The sequence below is a fragment of the Channa argus genome, chromosome 2, assembly GCF_033026475.1.
Source record: "Channa argus isolate prfri chromosome 2, Channa argus male v1.0, whole genome shotgun sequence".
Lineage (NCBI taxonomy): Eukaryota > Metazoa > Chordata > Actinopteri > Anabantiformes > Channidae > Channa > Channa argus.
The window spans coordinates 15,116,071-15,129,086 of record NC_090198.1 but is presented as its reverse complement, the minus strand read 5'-3'; the positions used below and the strand labels follow the sequence as shown (position 1 = coordinate 15,129,086).

General features: G+C 37.5%; 2 protein-coding genes across 19 annotated transcripts in view; both read left to right on the top strand.

Moving 5' to 3' along the window:
- The window catches only part of neo1a (neogenin 1a), a 134,684-nt gene extending 132,568 nt beyond the window's left edge, over window positions 1-2,116 (top strand). For 8 of the 18 annotated variants that reach the window (XM_067495769.1, XM_067495773.1, XM_067495756.1 and 5 more), the window contains 2 exons: window positions 1-137; window positions 747-2,116. In XM_067495769.1, the coding sequence (XP_067351870.1) occupies window positions 1-137; window positions 747-899 (290 nt within the window). In that variant the 3' untranslated portion in view covers window positions 900-2,116. Of the gene's footprint in view, window positions 138-610 lie in introns of all 18 variants that reach the window. The other 10 variants (XM_067495772.1, XM_067495765.1, XM_067495775.1 and 7 more) reach the window with 8 other exon arrangements.
- A 3,672-nt stretch (window positions 2,117-5,788) lies between these two features.
- Window positions 5,789-12,825, top strand: LOC137118421 (sorting nexin-1-like). The gene is made up of 15 exons (XM_067495754.1): window positions 5,789-5,939; window positions 6,604-6,751; window positions 7,452-7,585; window positions 7,704-7,770; window positions 7,941-7,984; window positions 8,161-8,302; window positions 8,398-8,476; window positions 8,642-8,717; window positions 8,873-8,986; window positions 9,249-9,342; window positions 9,466-9,671; window positions 10,081-10,224; window positions 10,932-11,012; window positions 11,398-11,469; window positions 11,687-12,825. Exons 1-15 carry the CDS (start codon window positions 5,820-5,822, stop codon window positions 11,735-11,737), a joined length of 1,572 nt encoding a protein of 523 aa, XP_067351855.1. The 5' UTR covers window positions 5,789-5,819; the 3' UTR covers window positions 11,738-12,825.
- The last annotated feature ends 191 nt before the right edge of the window (window positions 12,826-13,016 follow it).

Genomic DNA, 13,016 nt, shown 5'->3' with positions numbered 1-13,016 from the left:
GACCCCCCACTCACCCACATGTTGTTAAAACAGCCTCTATTGGGACATTAGGAAGGACACGAACACCGATGCCAGTCACTGTGCCCAACGCCCCTGATGTGCCAGAGACCAGCAAGATGCTGGAAGATGTAGACAGCGTGAGTATAGCGCCCCATGTTGGTTGTCTGTCACAGTGCAGCCTGTCCATACTAGTCAAATTGGTGAATAATATTTAATATCAAATATATTTATTCAGCCTTTTTATTCAAGTATCTTTTAAAATGATACACATGAATGAATCACACATTGCTTCCAAACCCATGTCAGGTTTTCATTGGGCACTGGATTATACAGCTACTTGGTTTTAACCACCTTTTCTATTTGTTCTTTCTCTCTTTTTATTCTATCCAACTTCAATCTCACCATTTTTGGTTGGCTTCCATTTGATCAATTCATTTAACTTTTAATGATCTTAACAAAACCCATACCTGAATTTATATTTATTTTTTACCACTGAATCATTTCTCTATGTCCTAATCCTTGACTGGCTGTTGACATGTGTGTCTCCTTGGTTCTGGGTGTTTTGCTTTTGTCTGCTGCTTCTCTGTTTATGTCATTTACAACAAATCAGTCCCAGTGACCCACCCCCCCAGCTCACCACCCATACAACTCCCCCTGTCCTTTGCAAAAGATCCCTGACTGACCCTCTCCTCCTCTCCTTTCCTCTCCTCTCTTTTACTCTTTCCCGTCTCCTTTTTTCCCTCCAGGTGCTTGCCTCCCTAGCCCCCTGCCCCTCCCCCGCCCCTCGCAGTAACCCTGTTCCTCTCCCTCAGAGCTACGAACCTGACGAGCTGACTGAGGAGATGGCCCACCTCGAGGGTCTGATGAAGGACCTGAATGCCATCACTACAGCACCATGAGCATGCACACACACACCTATACACTCAGACACGCTTTCTCATCCACACATACAAACAGAAAGACACACAAAAGTCAAACAAACACAGCCAAACATAAACATTGGGAGCCAGCGATTGGTGGACACAAAATGGCTGCTTGTGCCCACAAAGACTCTCATGTTCCCCTGCAGAGAATAAAAAAAAAAAACTCCAGACTGAAATTTAGGAACTATTTTGGCTTACCTTGCTCAGTCTCAGGAAGGAGATTGCCATGGGAGAGAAAAAAAATTGAGACACTTCATCTTTTAATGAAGAACCATTCTCAGAGACAATGAACTTTTAAACATTGGTCGCTTTCAACCGGAAGATTGTGATTTTTTTCCTCAGCAAAAATACATACAGTGGGTTTTTGTGGCGAACGGTTGATTATTCAGTGTCAATTCAAAAGGAGAAAGTCCAAAAATATGCTGGTTTTGATGTTGGTGCTCATGCAGGGCAGTCTACAAACAGTGTTTGTTTGATTAGTGTTTTCTTTGTGCATTTTGTATTATCTATCGGGCCGTTTCAGTGAAGTGAACATTGGATATCTCCCTTTACAACGCTACATTATTCATAACATTTTATTTGTTTTTATCCCTTTGTGACATATATTGTGCCATGACTTTTTATCATTTTCTATGTTATTGTATTATTTTTTTACACTCATATCCTTATATACATGTACATATGTTGTGTTTTTTTTTTAAACTGCCTCATTCTTTTAATGTGTCACGTTGTTTTATTATTGTTATTTGGAATGAAAGTGGGACTATAAATGAGTCCTAAAGCTCAGTTTTTATGTCCACAGGGGGGAGAAGCCTGTGTTTATCTACAGTACATTCTTCTCTAGCATTGTGTTGCCCTCTTTGTACATTAAAATGTCTTCTTTTTCATTTTTTTTTTTTTTTTTTTTTTTGTTGTGGGAGCTCTGTTTCAAAAGCCTTACCAACATGCTTGTATGTTGAATGGTCGAGATTATCCGGCCCTCCACAGCTTGGAGTTGTGCTGTCACTTGCTGCCATTGAAGTTACTATATTGTTCTGTGGGACTTGACAGTACCTCCTCCCAGGTCAGTGGTACCCAGGACTTGGGGCAATGACCCCCCCCACCCCTCGTTTCGAAAAAGAATAAAACTGAAATGGCACCCTGCCAATCAATCACCTGCAACAGGAAGTTGTCTTTTATATCGAATGTGTGTATGTTGTTTCCAAAAACCAATATTTGGTTTCAAATATCTGTACTGCTGAACCACGTGTGCATTTTCCCACAACGGGGCGTTTGCTGTTTTGTTTTCTTTTTTCCCTGCTGTTCTTCATCAAATGGCACATCCTGGTTCTTTTACAAATCTTCTAAAATGCAAAGATGTTGGCCTTTTGAATGGGACTCCCAGATTTTTTTTACTTGGTAGTTTTTCTATGAAGAAAAAAGAAGCTTGTTCTATACACAGATCTGATGTAAAAAGGAAAAATGTTCATCGAAGAAACTAGTTTTTCATTACCCTCTTACCCAAAGAAATTTGTCATTTGCAATCATAGTAATTTGCTCTACTTTTGTGAATATCATGTTTCTCATAATGTACATCATCATGAATGTCAATATAACAGTAAGAGATTTTAACTATGGATTAAACAAGGAACACGTTTTGGGGAAAAACCGATTGAAGACAAAAGTGGGAGAAAACAGACCGGACTCCATTTGGGAAATAATCTATTGAGTTGTAAACAGTTGAATCTGTATTGCACTTTTTCACAATTTTTAAAAAGTACATTTCTTACATATCTTGTGTTTTAAATATCAGAAGCTGTTTGTGTAACGTAGTGTCCTAGGTAAGCAGCAGGCAGCTGGTCTTGTTTTTTGTTTATTTTTTTGCTTCAGAGATGATATGAATTTGATCAGCTGAGTTGTTTATTTTGCAGCTCATGATGAGAAATTCTGTTGTTGCTTGTTCATGTACAGAGCTTCTTTGCTTTCTGTAGAAAAAAAACATCTGTGGCTTTTTAAAAAATGTTGAAAAAATGATTGGAAAAAAATGTTTGTTTTTTTTTATTGGTGCTCCTATACATTGTGTATATGAACTATTAAGAATACTAACAAAGTAAATGTTTCTGCTTGTCTTCTTTTAATCAAATATGATCAGGATGTCCATCAGGTATAACACGATATTTATTAGTGTATAAGTGATTAATGGTAATTAGCAGACAACAGTTTTGATCAGTGACTCATGATTTGAGCATTTTTCTGTTTAAGAGACATGCCACAAATTCTCATTTTAGAGATTTTCATTCACAAACAGTTAAAGAATTAAATGCTGTACAAATTATATATGCACTCTGCACTCACATTGATTGACCAAACTCTTTACATATTTATATATACTTTAGCATAAAGTTGGTGTTTTGTCAAGCAGCAGTTTTTGATCAGATTTTTTTTGTTTGTTTGTTTGTCCTTTCGGTTTATCCTGTGAGTTCAGCGTCGTTACAGTGGATCATTATTATCATCATGCCGGATACCCTCCCCAATTTCTACTGGGCTTGGACCTGCACTGCTCAGCTGGTGATGGAAATGAGCTGTTGGGGGTTTAGTGTCTTGCCCAGAGACACTTCGAGATATAGCTGGGACTGGGAATTGAACCACTGACCCTGTGGTCCGTGGACGAACAGCCGTTCCTTACAGCTTTTGATCAGATCTCCGGCTTTTTTCCTCAGATCACAGCAATGTGAGACTGGATCTAAACTGTCTTTCTAATGAAATTAAATCATGTGGCTGCTAGCTAACGGGTAATTTTAAGGCCTGTTTAAAACACTGACAAACCAAGATGGACAAATAAGTAAATGAATCATAATTATGTCAGTACACATTTGGGTGACTTGGGGCAATAAAAGGGGCTTGATATTTTATATCACCTGAAGTTCTTCAAGAAATAAAAAGTTCAGTGTGTGATAATAAAATTGCTTCACCTCACAATGAGAAGTATTTAAGTTTGGTTTAAGGTTTCATCTACAGCCCTCACTACCATTTTGACTTCTCTGCTGCAGATGAATCTTTCGGACATCAACTGCCACACCTGCCAGTACAGCGACAGGTGGCCTCTCTGAAGTCTTTCTTCTGGCTTAACATCAAGGCGCCGCGGTCGCTTAATGCGATAAGAAGCAAGTTGAAGCCTGTGACCCTCAATTCCAGCTACTGCTGGAATTATTGTGATCAAAGTGTCCTGCACGAGAGAGAGCAAGAGACCTTTTAGTGAAACTACCATGAATAAATAAAATATAAAATATATAAAGCACATTACCGTGTTGCTTCTTATTCACACACACTGATGATGGTTTCTGCTATGCAAGCTGGTCACCTGAGCCTCCGGGAGCAACTTGGGGTTCAGTGTCTTGCCCAAGGAAACTTAGACACGTAGCCAGGAGGGACCGGGAATCAAACCTCTGACCCTGTGGTCCATGGACGACTGCCTTACCAGCTGAGCTGCAGACGCCTGATTAACTGAATTCTGAACACTACATAATTTCAGAAATATTTTGTTTTGTTTCAAAAGTCAATTATATGTGTGTGTTCAATGTTACAGAACTAGTGTTATTGTGTTTTTAAGTATCAAATTTTACTGGGAAGGCAGACACAACAAAATCAATTACTTTCGTCTGATTTGCTGTAATTGTAAATGTGTTTGTCAAAACTGTTTTGAGTTCAGCACATCCAGAGGTTTGGGCAAGGTTTTGAACTTACCCACCCACAAATGTGACGTATTCCCATTTTTCTCTCCACTTTCCGCTCACCCCAACCTGTAAAGGTAGATGGCCGCCCACACTGCATGTAAAGTGTCTTGAGATGACCATGTTGTGAATTGTTGCTATATAAATAAAGTTGAATTGAATTAAAGTATATCACTTACCCTCAGAACAATTATGACCCAGACATTTTGATTGTAAATTTAAAAGAATTTTCTGAAATACTGTGAGATGGTACTCATTTTATTCAAAATACACGGTGGTGTGAGAAGTAAAATATACACCACAAATCAAAATCAGACAGTTTTTATACAAATTAATAATTAAGTAAACCTGTGCTCTAAAAAAAAAAAAAAAACATAAAAATTAAACATATATTATAGTACAGTAGTTTTTATGTGCTTTAACTGTCTTAAAACACCACCTCTGTCACAGATTATAGTATTGGTGGACAACAGTTTTCTATGTAAACAAAGTTAATACTAATCTGGTCTAATGCAACAGTCCTGCATGAAACAAGTGCTATCTATTATTATTATCTATCTATTTCTATTCAAACTGTTTTATAGAGGTGTTGATTCATATATATGAACATTTTGAATTAACTAGTATTTTGTGTTGAACTCCATCATGTTATACTGGCAGGTGTGAAGTATTGATTATTTCATATTTATCAGAATCATCGCTGATTTTATTCATAATGTTCAACTTATTAGTCATGAGCAGGTGCAAATTCATAAAGATTTGTAAGTTTCGACCAGTGTCTCTCGAGGCACTAAACACATAGTAACAATTAGAAGATGAAATAATACTAGATGAGAAAAACAAGTCTAGGTTTATATCATATTTGTGCTTGTCTAACCACATGGTTTGTGATTCTTTACTTCATTTATTTACTCCTGTTTGCTGTTTGCTGTTTCTTGCTATTGTTACTGTGTGAAAGTATTTTGAGAGCCACTAGAACCCGGACTAGGATTACTTGTACAAACAGGTGTAAAGCTCATTTTAAATCTTATCTAGCACTTCACTTTGGTTCTCGGCCAAAGTTTTAACAAAAAAGTGACCTTCTCTCCTGCTGTCGTGTTTCTCAGTGACCTGCAGGTGTCGCTGTTCATTTTCCATCTTCTTCGCGGCCTCGACTTCCGGCGACGTCGTCCTAACAACACGGAACATGGCGGCCAGCGCAGACCGGAATCCTCCTCCTTTCCCTGCAGCAGGAGACGCCGAAGCTGCACTGTCCGACATGGCAGATGGGGACAGCGACGAGGGAGAGGACATCTTCGTCAGCAAGGTGTGTTTACAGCGCCACCGTATTGATAACCGCCTGTGTGTGTGACGGTTATTTGTGCTTCCAGTCAGGCAGCAGTTAGCGGAGGCAACCTGTTTATCCGATCTCACCTGCGTCCGTGGCGTCCACAGAGGCCACAGAGTGTCAACATCAAAGCAAGTTAATCCATAAACTTTAATTAACTTGCAGGTGACAAACTAAGCTCTTTGACTCGTAACTAATAAGTTGTAGCGCTTCTTGGGGTTAACTGTTAATGTAACGTCTCAAGATTTGCATTTTTCTTCAGCAGCCTCCAAAGCATCACAACGTCATTCTGAGAATAATACAAATCTGATTCCGTCATGTTTTGGTGAAATATTGTATATTGTGTTGCTATGTACTTTATTTATATATTTAGATGTTTATTTGTTCTCCGACTGCAAATGAGAGCTTGATCTCAATGAGAGCTTATGATTTCCCCTCTAAAATGCAGCAGAATATAAAATAAGAATATTATGCAAATACCACAAGTAGAGAACATGTAAACCTCACTTCCCTAGTTACCTTCCACCCACGTCTATGTGTAAGGCCACGAGACAGGACAACAATAACATCTCTTTCAATATCTCTACTTATCTTGTGTGTTTCCGTGGCTCATTAATTAAAACTTGTGTCTTCCTCGTCCCAGAGCCACCCTGTGGCTGTGAGTCGGGGAGTATCTCAGCCTGACCGTGTCAGTGAGGAGCCTCCAGATCTGTTCAGTGAGGATGAAACAAGCAACACAAACCTCAAAGCCAACGGAGTTCAGTCTGATGATGACAATGACCTATTTGCTGGTTAGAATACTTTTTCTACTTTCTTTTCTGTCCATTTTTTTCCACTGTAATCTTGCACGTCCTAGAAGATCTTATGAGGTGGTTTTATTTTGGTGCAATGCATAAAACATAAAGAAAAACTAAATGCAATGTTTTGCAAATATCATCAACCCATATTTTGTTCACAATAGAACATAAACAACATATCAGATGTTGAAACAGAAAGTTTTTAGCATTATATGGAAAATATTAGCTCGTTTTGAATTTGATGTCAGCAATACAGTCTCAAAACAGTTGGAACGGGGGCAACAAAAGTCTGGAAAAGTAATTGCTGCTAATCAAAAACAAATGGTAAAGCATTTGACAAGGAATTAGGTTAATTGGCAACAGGTCAGTAATATGATTGGGGTTGTACATCTACATTCTATTCGACTAAGTTAATGCATATCATAAAATGGGCATTCCACTTATTTCATAATTTTGGTGGATTTAGAAACATTTGTATATATAATAAATGGCTCATATGTATAACTCCAAGTATCCTACTGCCAATGGCTTACTTTAATGTTGCCAAAACGCATAGCCAGTTGCCAGAGTATCGGTTTTCTAGATAAATCAGGTATAATGTTTTTTTTTGTTTGTTTTTTTTTGACAAAGTATACTATGTGTGATCCAGGGTGACATCAATCAGCAGACAGTCCAAAGTCTTTTCTTTCCCCAGAGGCACATGTGGAGCTGAGCACGAGTAAGCATGGGATCTCAGGTAGGAAGGAGCTCTCCACCACCTCTACCTCTCATCCTGCCTTTACCTTCACTCAAAACCCTGCAGCCATGCAGCCCACCTCCTTGGAGCAGGTATAGGCTCTCATTTGCAAACAATTGCATGCATGCTTTTGCAGTGCTTTCTCTGTAGCTGCCAAGTAATTTATCTGTTATGTTTAGACTGTCATCATTGTCTACTCATTAATTACAGCTGGAGGAGGAAGAGGGCAAGGGTAGTTTTGATGTGGATGTTGCTGTCACCAACCCTGAGAAAGTTGGTCAGTCTTCTTCTTGTCTGATCAAATTTACACATTATTTACAGTTCATTCAGTTGTTATTTGAAAAATAGATTATCATATTATTGAATAGTTACATTGAATAGCAAAAGCAAATTTTAGCAATTTGATTTTCAATTTTCACACCTAATACATTTCTATACATCATCTAGGAGATGGCATGAATGCATATGTGGCCTACAAAGTATCCACCAGGGTATGTAGCTAAGCTGCTGTTAATACATATAATAAACTGTATTAATTATATGTTAAGCTAACATGTATTAACTGTATTTTTACTTGCCTCCGAAAACATGCTAAAATATTCACTATTGTCCCTAAGTATTTAATTCTTTGGCTCCTGAGCCTTCCTTATGTGCTTTCTACCATTAGACCTCGTTGCCCATGTTCAGGGGTAAGGCTTTCTCTGTCAGAAGGCGTTTTAGTGACTTCCTGGGTCTTTATGAAAAGCTGTCAGTCAAGCAATCACTCCAAGGCTGCATCATTCCACCACCACCTGAGAAAAGTGTTGTAGGTGAGCGTTCAGGTCTTTTTTTGAGTATGAGTTTTGCACCTTTTTTCCTCTGTATTGTGACCCTTTTAGTGACACGTGTCATTTGGGACTAACAGGGATGACCAAACTGAAGGTAGGAATGGACGACCCATCATCAGTAGAGTTTGTGGAAAGAAGAAGAGCAGCTCTGGAGAGGTAATAATTCTGTACATATTTCATTTTACATGCTTTGTTCAGACATTTTTATGTCCTATCTAAGACTAGTTCAACTATATTTCTAGCTGTGCCTGTGTTTTTGTTTGCTTTATTTTATTTAATACTTGTTACTTGCTTTATCCTCGTAATACTGTGTTTTTGTAGATATCTTCAGAGAGTTGTGTGTCACCACTTGTTAATACAAGATCCTGACGTCCGTGAGTTCTTGGAGAGAGAAGATGTGGGTGCTTTAAGTTATACATTTTTCTACCAGGTGTAAACTATATGCTTAATAGGTTTTTGATTAGGAATTAAAAACATTCTAAAATGCAAAAATTTGAGATTTGATTTGCCGGTGCCAAAATAACTACGTTTTTTTTGTGTGTGTGTTTTCAGCTACCCAGGGCAGTGAACACCCAGGCGCTGAGTGGAGCTGGCTTCCTCAAAATGATCAATAAGGCATCAGATGCTGTCAACAAGATGACCATCAAGATGAATGAGTCTGACACTGTTAGCATACTCTGGATTAAGTCTTTTTAATATTTTTCAGGAGATGCATTTATTTTGCATTTATTTATATGAATTTGGAGACACAATTTATGTTTGATAGTTGGATAAATTGGTAGAAAAACCAGAATATTCAAATGGCAGTAAATATCCAAAAAAAGCATAGAATAGAATAGATTCAATATGAGATATAATACATAATTATAAACAGATGATGAGTTGGTTTGGTTGGGGTTTTTTTTCTTGGATCTTTGTCCACTTTCAGTGGTTTGAGGACAAATTCCAGGAGGTGGAAAATGAAGAGCAGCAGCTCAGGAAGCTTCATGCTGTGGTCGATGCCTTAGTCAATCACCGGAAAGGTGAGCTACATGTGCCTTTCTTCGCTTTCTGTGCCCAATTACATTTAAAAAGTCTAGCTGTAATGTCTATTACATTGACTCAAGTAGACTGAATTCATTTTCTGTTTCCTCCTTCAACACCAGAGCTTTGTATGAACACAGCAGTATTTGCCAAAAGTATGGCCATGTTGGGAAACTCTGAGGACAACACAGCTCTGTCACGGGCCCTGTCCCAGCTGGCAGAAGTAGAGGATAAGATGGAGCAGCTGCATCAGGAGCAGGCAGCCAGTGACTTTTTCATCTTTGCAGAGCTGCTGGCTGACTACATCCGCCTGCTGGGTGCTGTGCGGGTAAACTGACAGCTGGAGTGGTCTTAATATATTACAGGAAGAAGAAAAATCTGTCAAGACATGAGGTCTACTTTGTTATTTCCTAAACTAAAATACTGAAGAAGCCTACTGAATATTTTGAGTCGCCATAATCAGTAGATCAAAGAATTGCTTCTATTTGTCAGATGTAAAAATATTAAATAATTGGGCAGGATCACTTGAAATTCCAGTGAGTGTGATTTTTTTTTTTTCATGCTTTAGAATGAGCTCACAGTGAGCTCACTGAAATTTTTACTCAAGCAGTAAAGAAATTCCTAAAATTTCTATCTTAAAAAAAACTACAGTGCTGTTTCACTACTAGCATGCGACCTGTTCTCTGTGTGGTAAATATAAAGATGGAGTTACTGTGTTTACTACTGCTACTCCACAGGCATGTTTTGACCAGCGCATGCGGGCATGGCAACGATGGCAGGAGGCTCAGAGCACGCTCCAGAAGAAGAGAGAGGCTGAGGCCAAGCTGCTGTGGGCCAACAAACCGGACAAACTGCAGCAGGCCAAAGAAGAGATCACTGAGGTAACTGAGGACACAGTGACCTCACAGCTGCTGCTGGAACCAAGCTCATATTAACACAGGCCCTGAGTTATGTTAAATGTGTGTGACATTAGTTGGTTTGATGTTTCAGGCTCAATGTAAAGGCTCAATGTAAAGTCCTTTATGAATGAGCTGACTCACAGTTGCAGCCCACTCTTCAAAAACTCAAACTTTCCAGTTTCTTAACACTGTAGATGTTGTCAGACTACATGCAGAATTTTTCCTGGCTCAAAATGAGGATGTTTTACGGTGTAAATGTTCAAGAAAGGTTTTACACACAGCATATTTTAGATGAGAACAAAAACAAATAAATTCACAAATGACCTACACATTAGCTGCTTTGTGAAGAACTGAAGAGCCTTTTCTTTTTTTTCTTTTTTTTTAACTGATCAAAATTGTCATGCCAAATGTCATATATTACGTTGTCCTGTACTTTTGCTAAAAAGTGTAGTACAGTCCCAATTCCAAAGAAGTTGGAAAGATGTTTAAAGCTTAAATAAAAAGAGAATGCAAGGATTTGCAAAGCTCATCAACCCATATCTTATTCACAATAGAACATATACAACATACAGTATCAGATGCTGAAACTGAAAGTTTTAACATTTCATGAAAAATATTAGCTCATTTTGAATTTGATGGCAGCAACACATCTTCATAGTTTATTATTTCTTCCCTATACATATCCTCAGTGGGAAGCAAGGGTCACTCAGTATGAGAGAGATTTCGACAGGACTGGTATGACTGTACGCAAGGAGGTTCTCAGGTTTGAGGTACGTTTTATAAATTCTATAAACCATGAAATGTTTTCTCATGTTACTGCATTGTTGGATGATAGACTTACCTTTTTTCTTACTTTTTTCTTTTCCATTAGCATTTATAGTACAAAGAACAATTTTAGTTACACTATAGCTGGTGGTCTTCAGAGTGATTCAAATCTGGGTCGTTACATATGCTTGTCATCCTGCTGGGTGTCCTAACATATAGACTTTCCTTTACATGGACTGGATGGAAGCTCTGAGATCAGTATACATGTATTTGTTTCGATCTGTAGTGTAAATGGAGAAGAATCCATGCTATTCGCATTACTAAGGGGATTAAAAGGCCAGTTGACCTCTTTAGCAAAGAGCCTGAGATGTGAAACCTTTATCTTTTCAGAAAGAAAAAGCTAAGGACTTCAAGAGCCAGATAATCAAATATTTGGAAGCAATGCTGCAGTCCCAGCAACGGGTAACTACTATCAACTATAATATTCAACACGTACATTACCCAGCATGCTTTATTTACTTCCAGCTTTAACTAGGTATGTTGCTTTAAGGATAATGGTGGTGGTGATTATGATAATGACAATGAAGATAAGTAGTACTAGGATAGTACTTGTCTATCTATTACAACACAGTCTAATTATTATTTTTTTCTTTCTTTCTTTTTTTTTTCCGTTTTCCAGCTTGTAAAGTTTTGGGAGGCATTCCTGCCTGAGGCAAAGGCAATAGCTTAATGAAAAGGGAGACTTTTTTTGTAAGAACCCAACTGCCTTTTTGAACACTTTACCTCTTGACCAGGAACTGAGAGGACAATTTAGAAATACACAAGAAACTTCCATCCATTGTTTCCATGTCTTTTTAATCATAGTGTATTCTCTTATCTTGTAAAGTTCTTTGATATAATAAGTTGCCATATTTACATTTGAATAGTAGAATTCTTTGTTTATGTTTTTGAGTTGAAGATGGAATGAAGCAGGGTTCTAAAAGAGATTAACCTGTCCATAGTATTTGGAGCACCCACTGTCTATCAGCGGGATATATATTTTTGTTTCTTGTTTAGATCATTTGAGAAAAGTATTAACACCGAGGTATTTCCCAAGAGTAACATTGTCAATAGTTTACATCACAAGATAAAACGATGTATTCCAATCCAGTCTAAATACATAAGTTGATGGAAGCATGTCACATAATGTTTTAATGCACTAAAATGCATTGTAATGTTAAAAAGGGTATTTTTGTTTTTGTTTTTTTTTAAATAAAATACAACTATTGATGACTAAAGTCATTTTTCAGGAGTATTAGCACATTGTTACAGTGTATCTCACAATACACATTAGATCATTGGAATCTGATTAAACTCAGATTTGAGTTTATGGAAATGGTACATGAAATGTTACTTTTCAGTGAGTGCAAGTTGAGGAAATGCAGTCATTGCATTGTTATTGTTTTCTACAATAATGTATTTCATATAATAATGTTTATTATATTAATCCATTTGTTTCACAAGTACTTAAAAATGTTTATTACCCATATAAATGATTCTTGACATGCATGTACTCATGTACTATACTTGAATTGTGCAGCTTATTTCATATATTATTAGTAGTAGTCATACATTTGTTGATGAGTTGGTTAAACAATGATTGAAAGGCACAGACATTCAAGTGATATGGTCCCTTATTTTCTGAATCTAGTTCTTCTGTCATGTCATATTTATGTAAGAATGTGCTTTATTTTTGTAACCACTTTGCATTAGTACACACACTTCCTGAACCTACTAAACATGTAGATGTACAAAATAAATATGATTGTTAAAGCTTTGGTCAATCTCCTGCTTTTTGTTTTGTTCAGTTGTGGTTTCTGGAATTTGCCATTTTATTTCAATACCCTGGATGAATTATGAAACAATGGACACTGTCAGAACCACTTTGAAATGAACCTTTTCTACCTGAGCCTTCTGGGTAGTACTGGTTTAAAATTATACCTGAAGTTTTCTTATGTATAAAAAGCTCA

What these genes read in the sequence shown, in the direction of transcription:
- LOC137118421 (XM_067495754.1), top strand. Translation starts at nt 5,820, where the DNA reads ATGGCGGCCAGCGCAGACCGGAATCCTCCTCCTTTCCCTGCAGCAGGA. An exon ending in TGACAATGACCTATTTGCTG is followed by an intron (nt 6,752 to 7,451) that starts GTTAGAATACTT and finishes TTCTTTCCCCAG; the next exon opens with AGGCACATGTGGAGCTGAGC. An exon ending in AGCCCACCTCCTTGGAGCAG is followed by an intron (nt 7,586 to 7,703) that starts GTATAGGCTCTC and finishes CATTAATTACAG; the next exon opens with CTGGAGGAGGAAGAGGGCAA.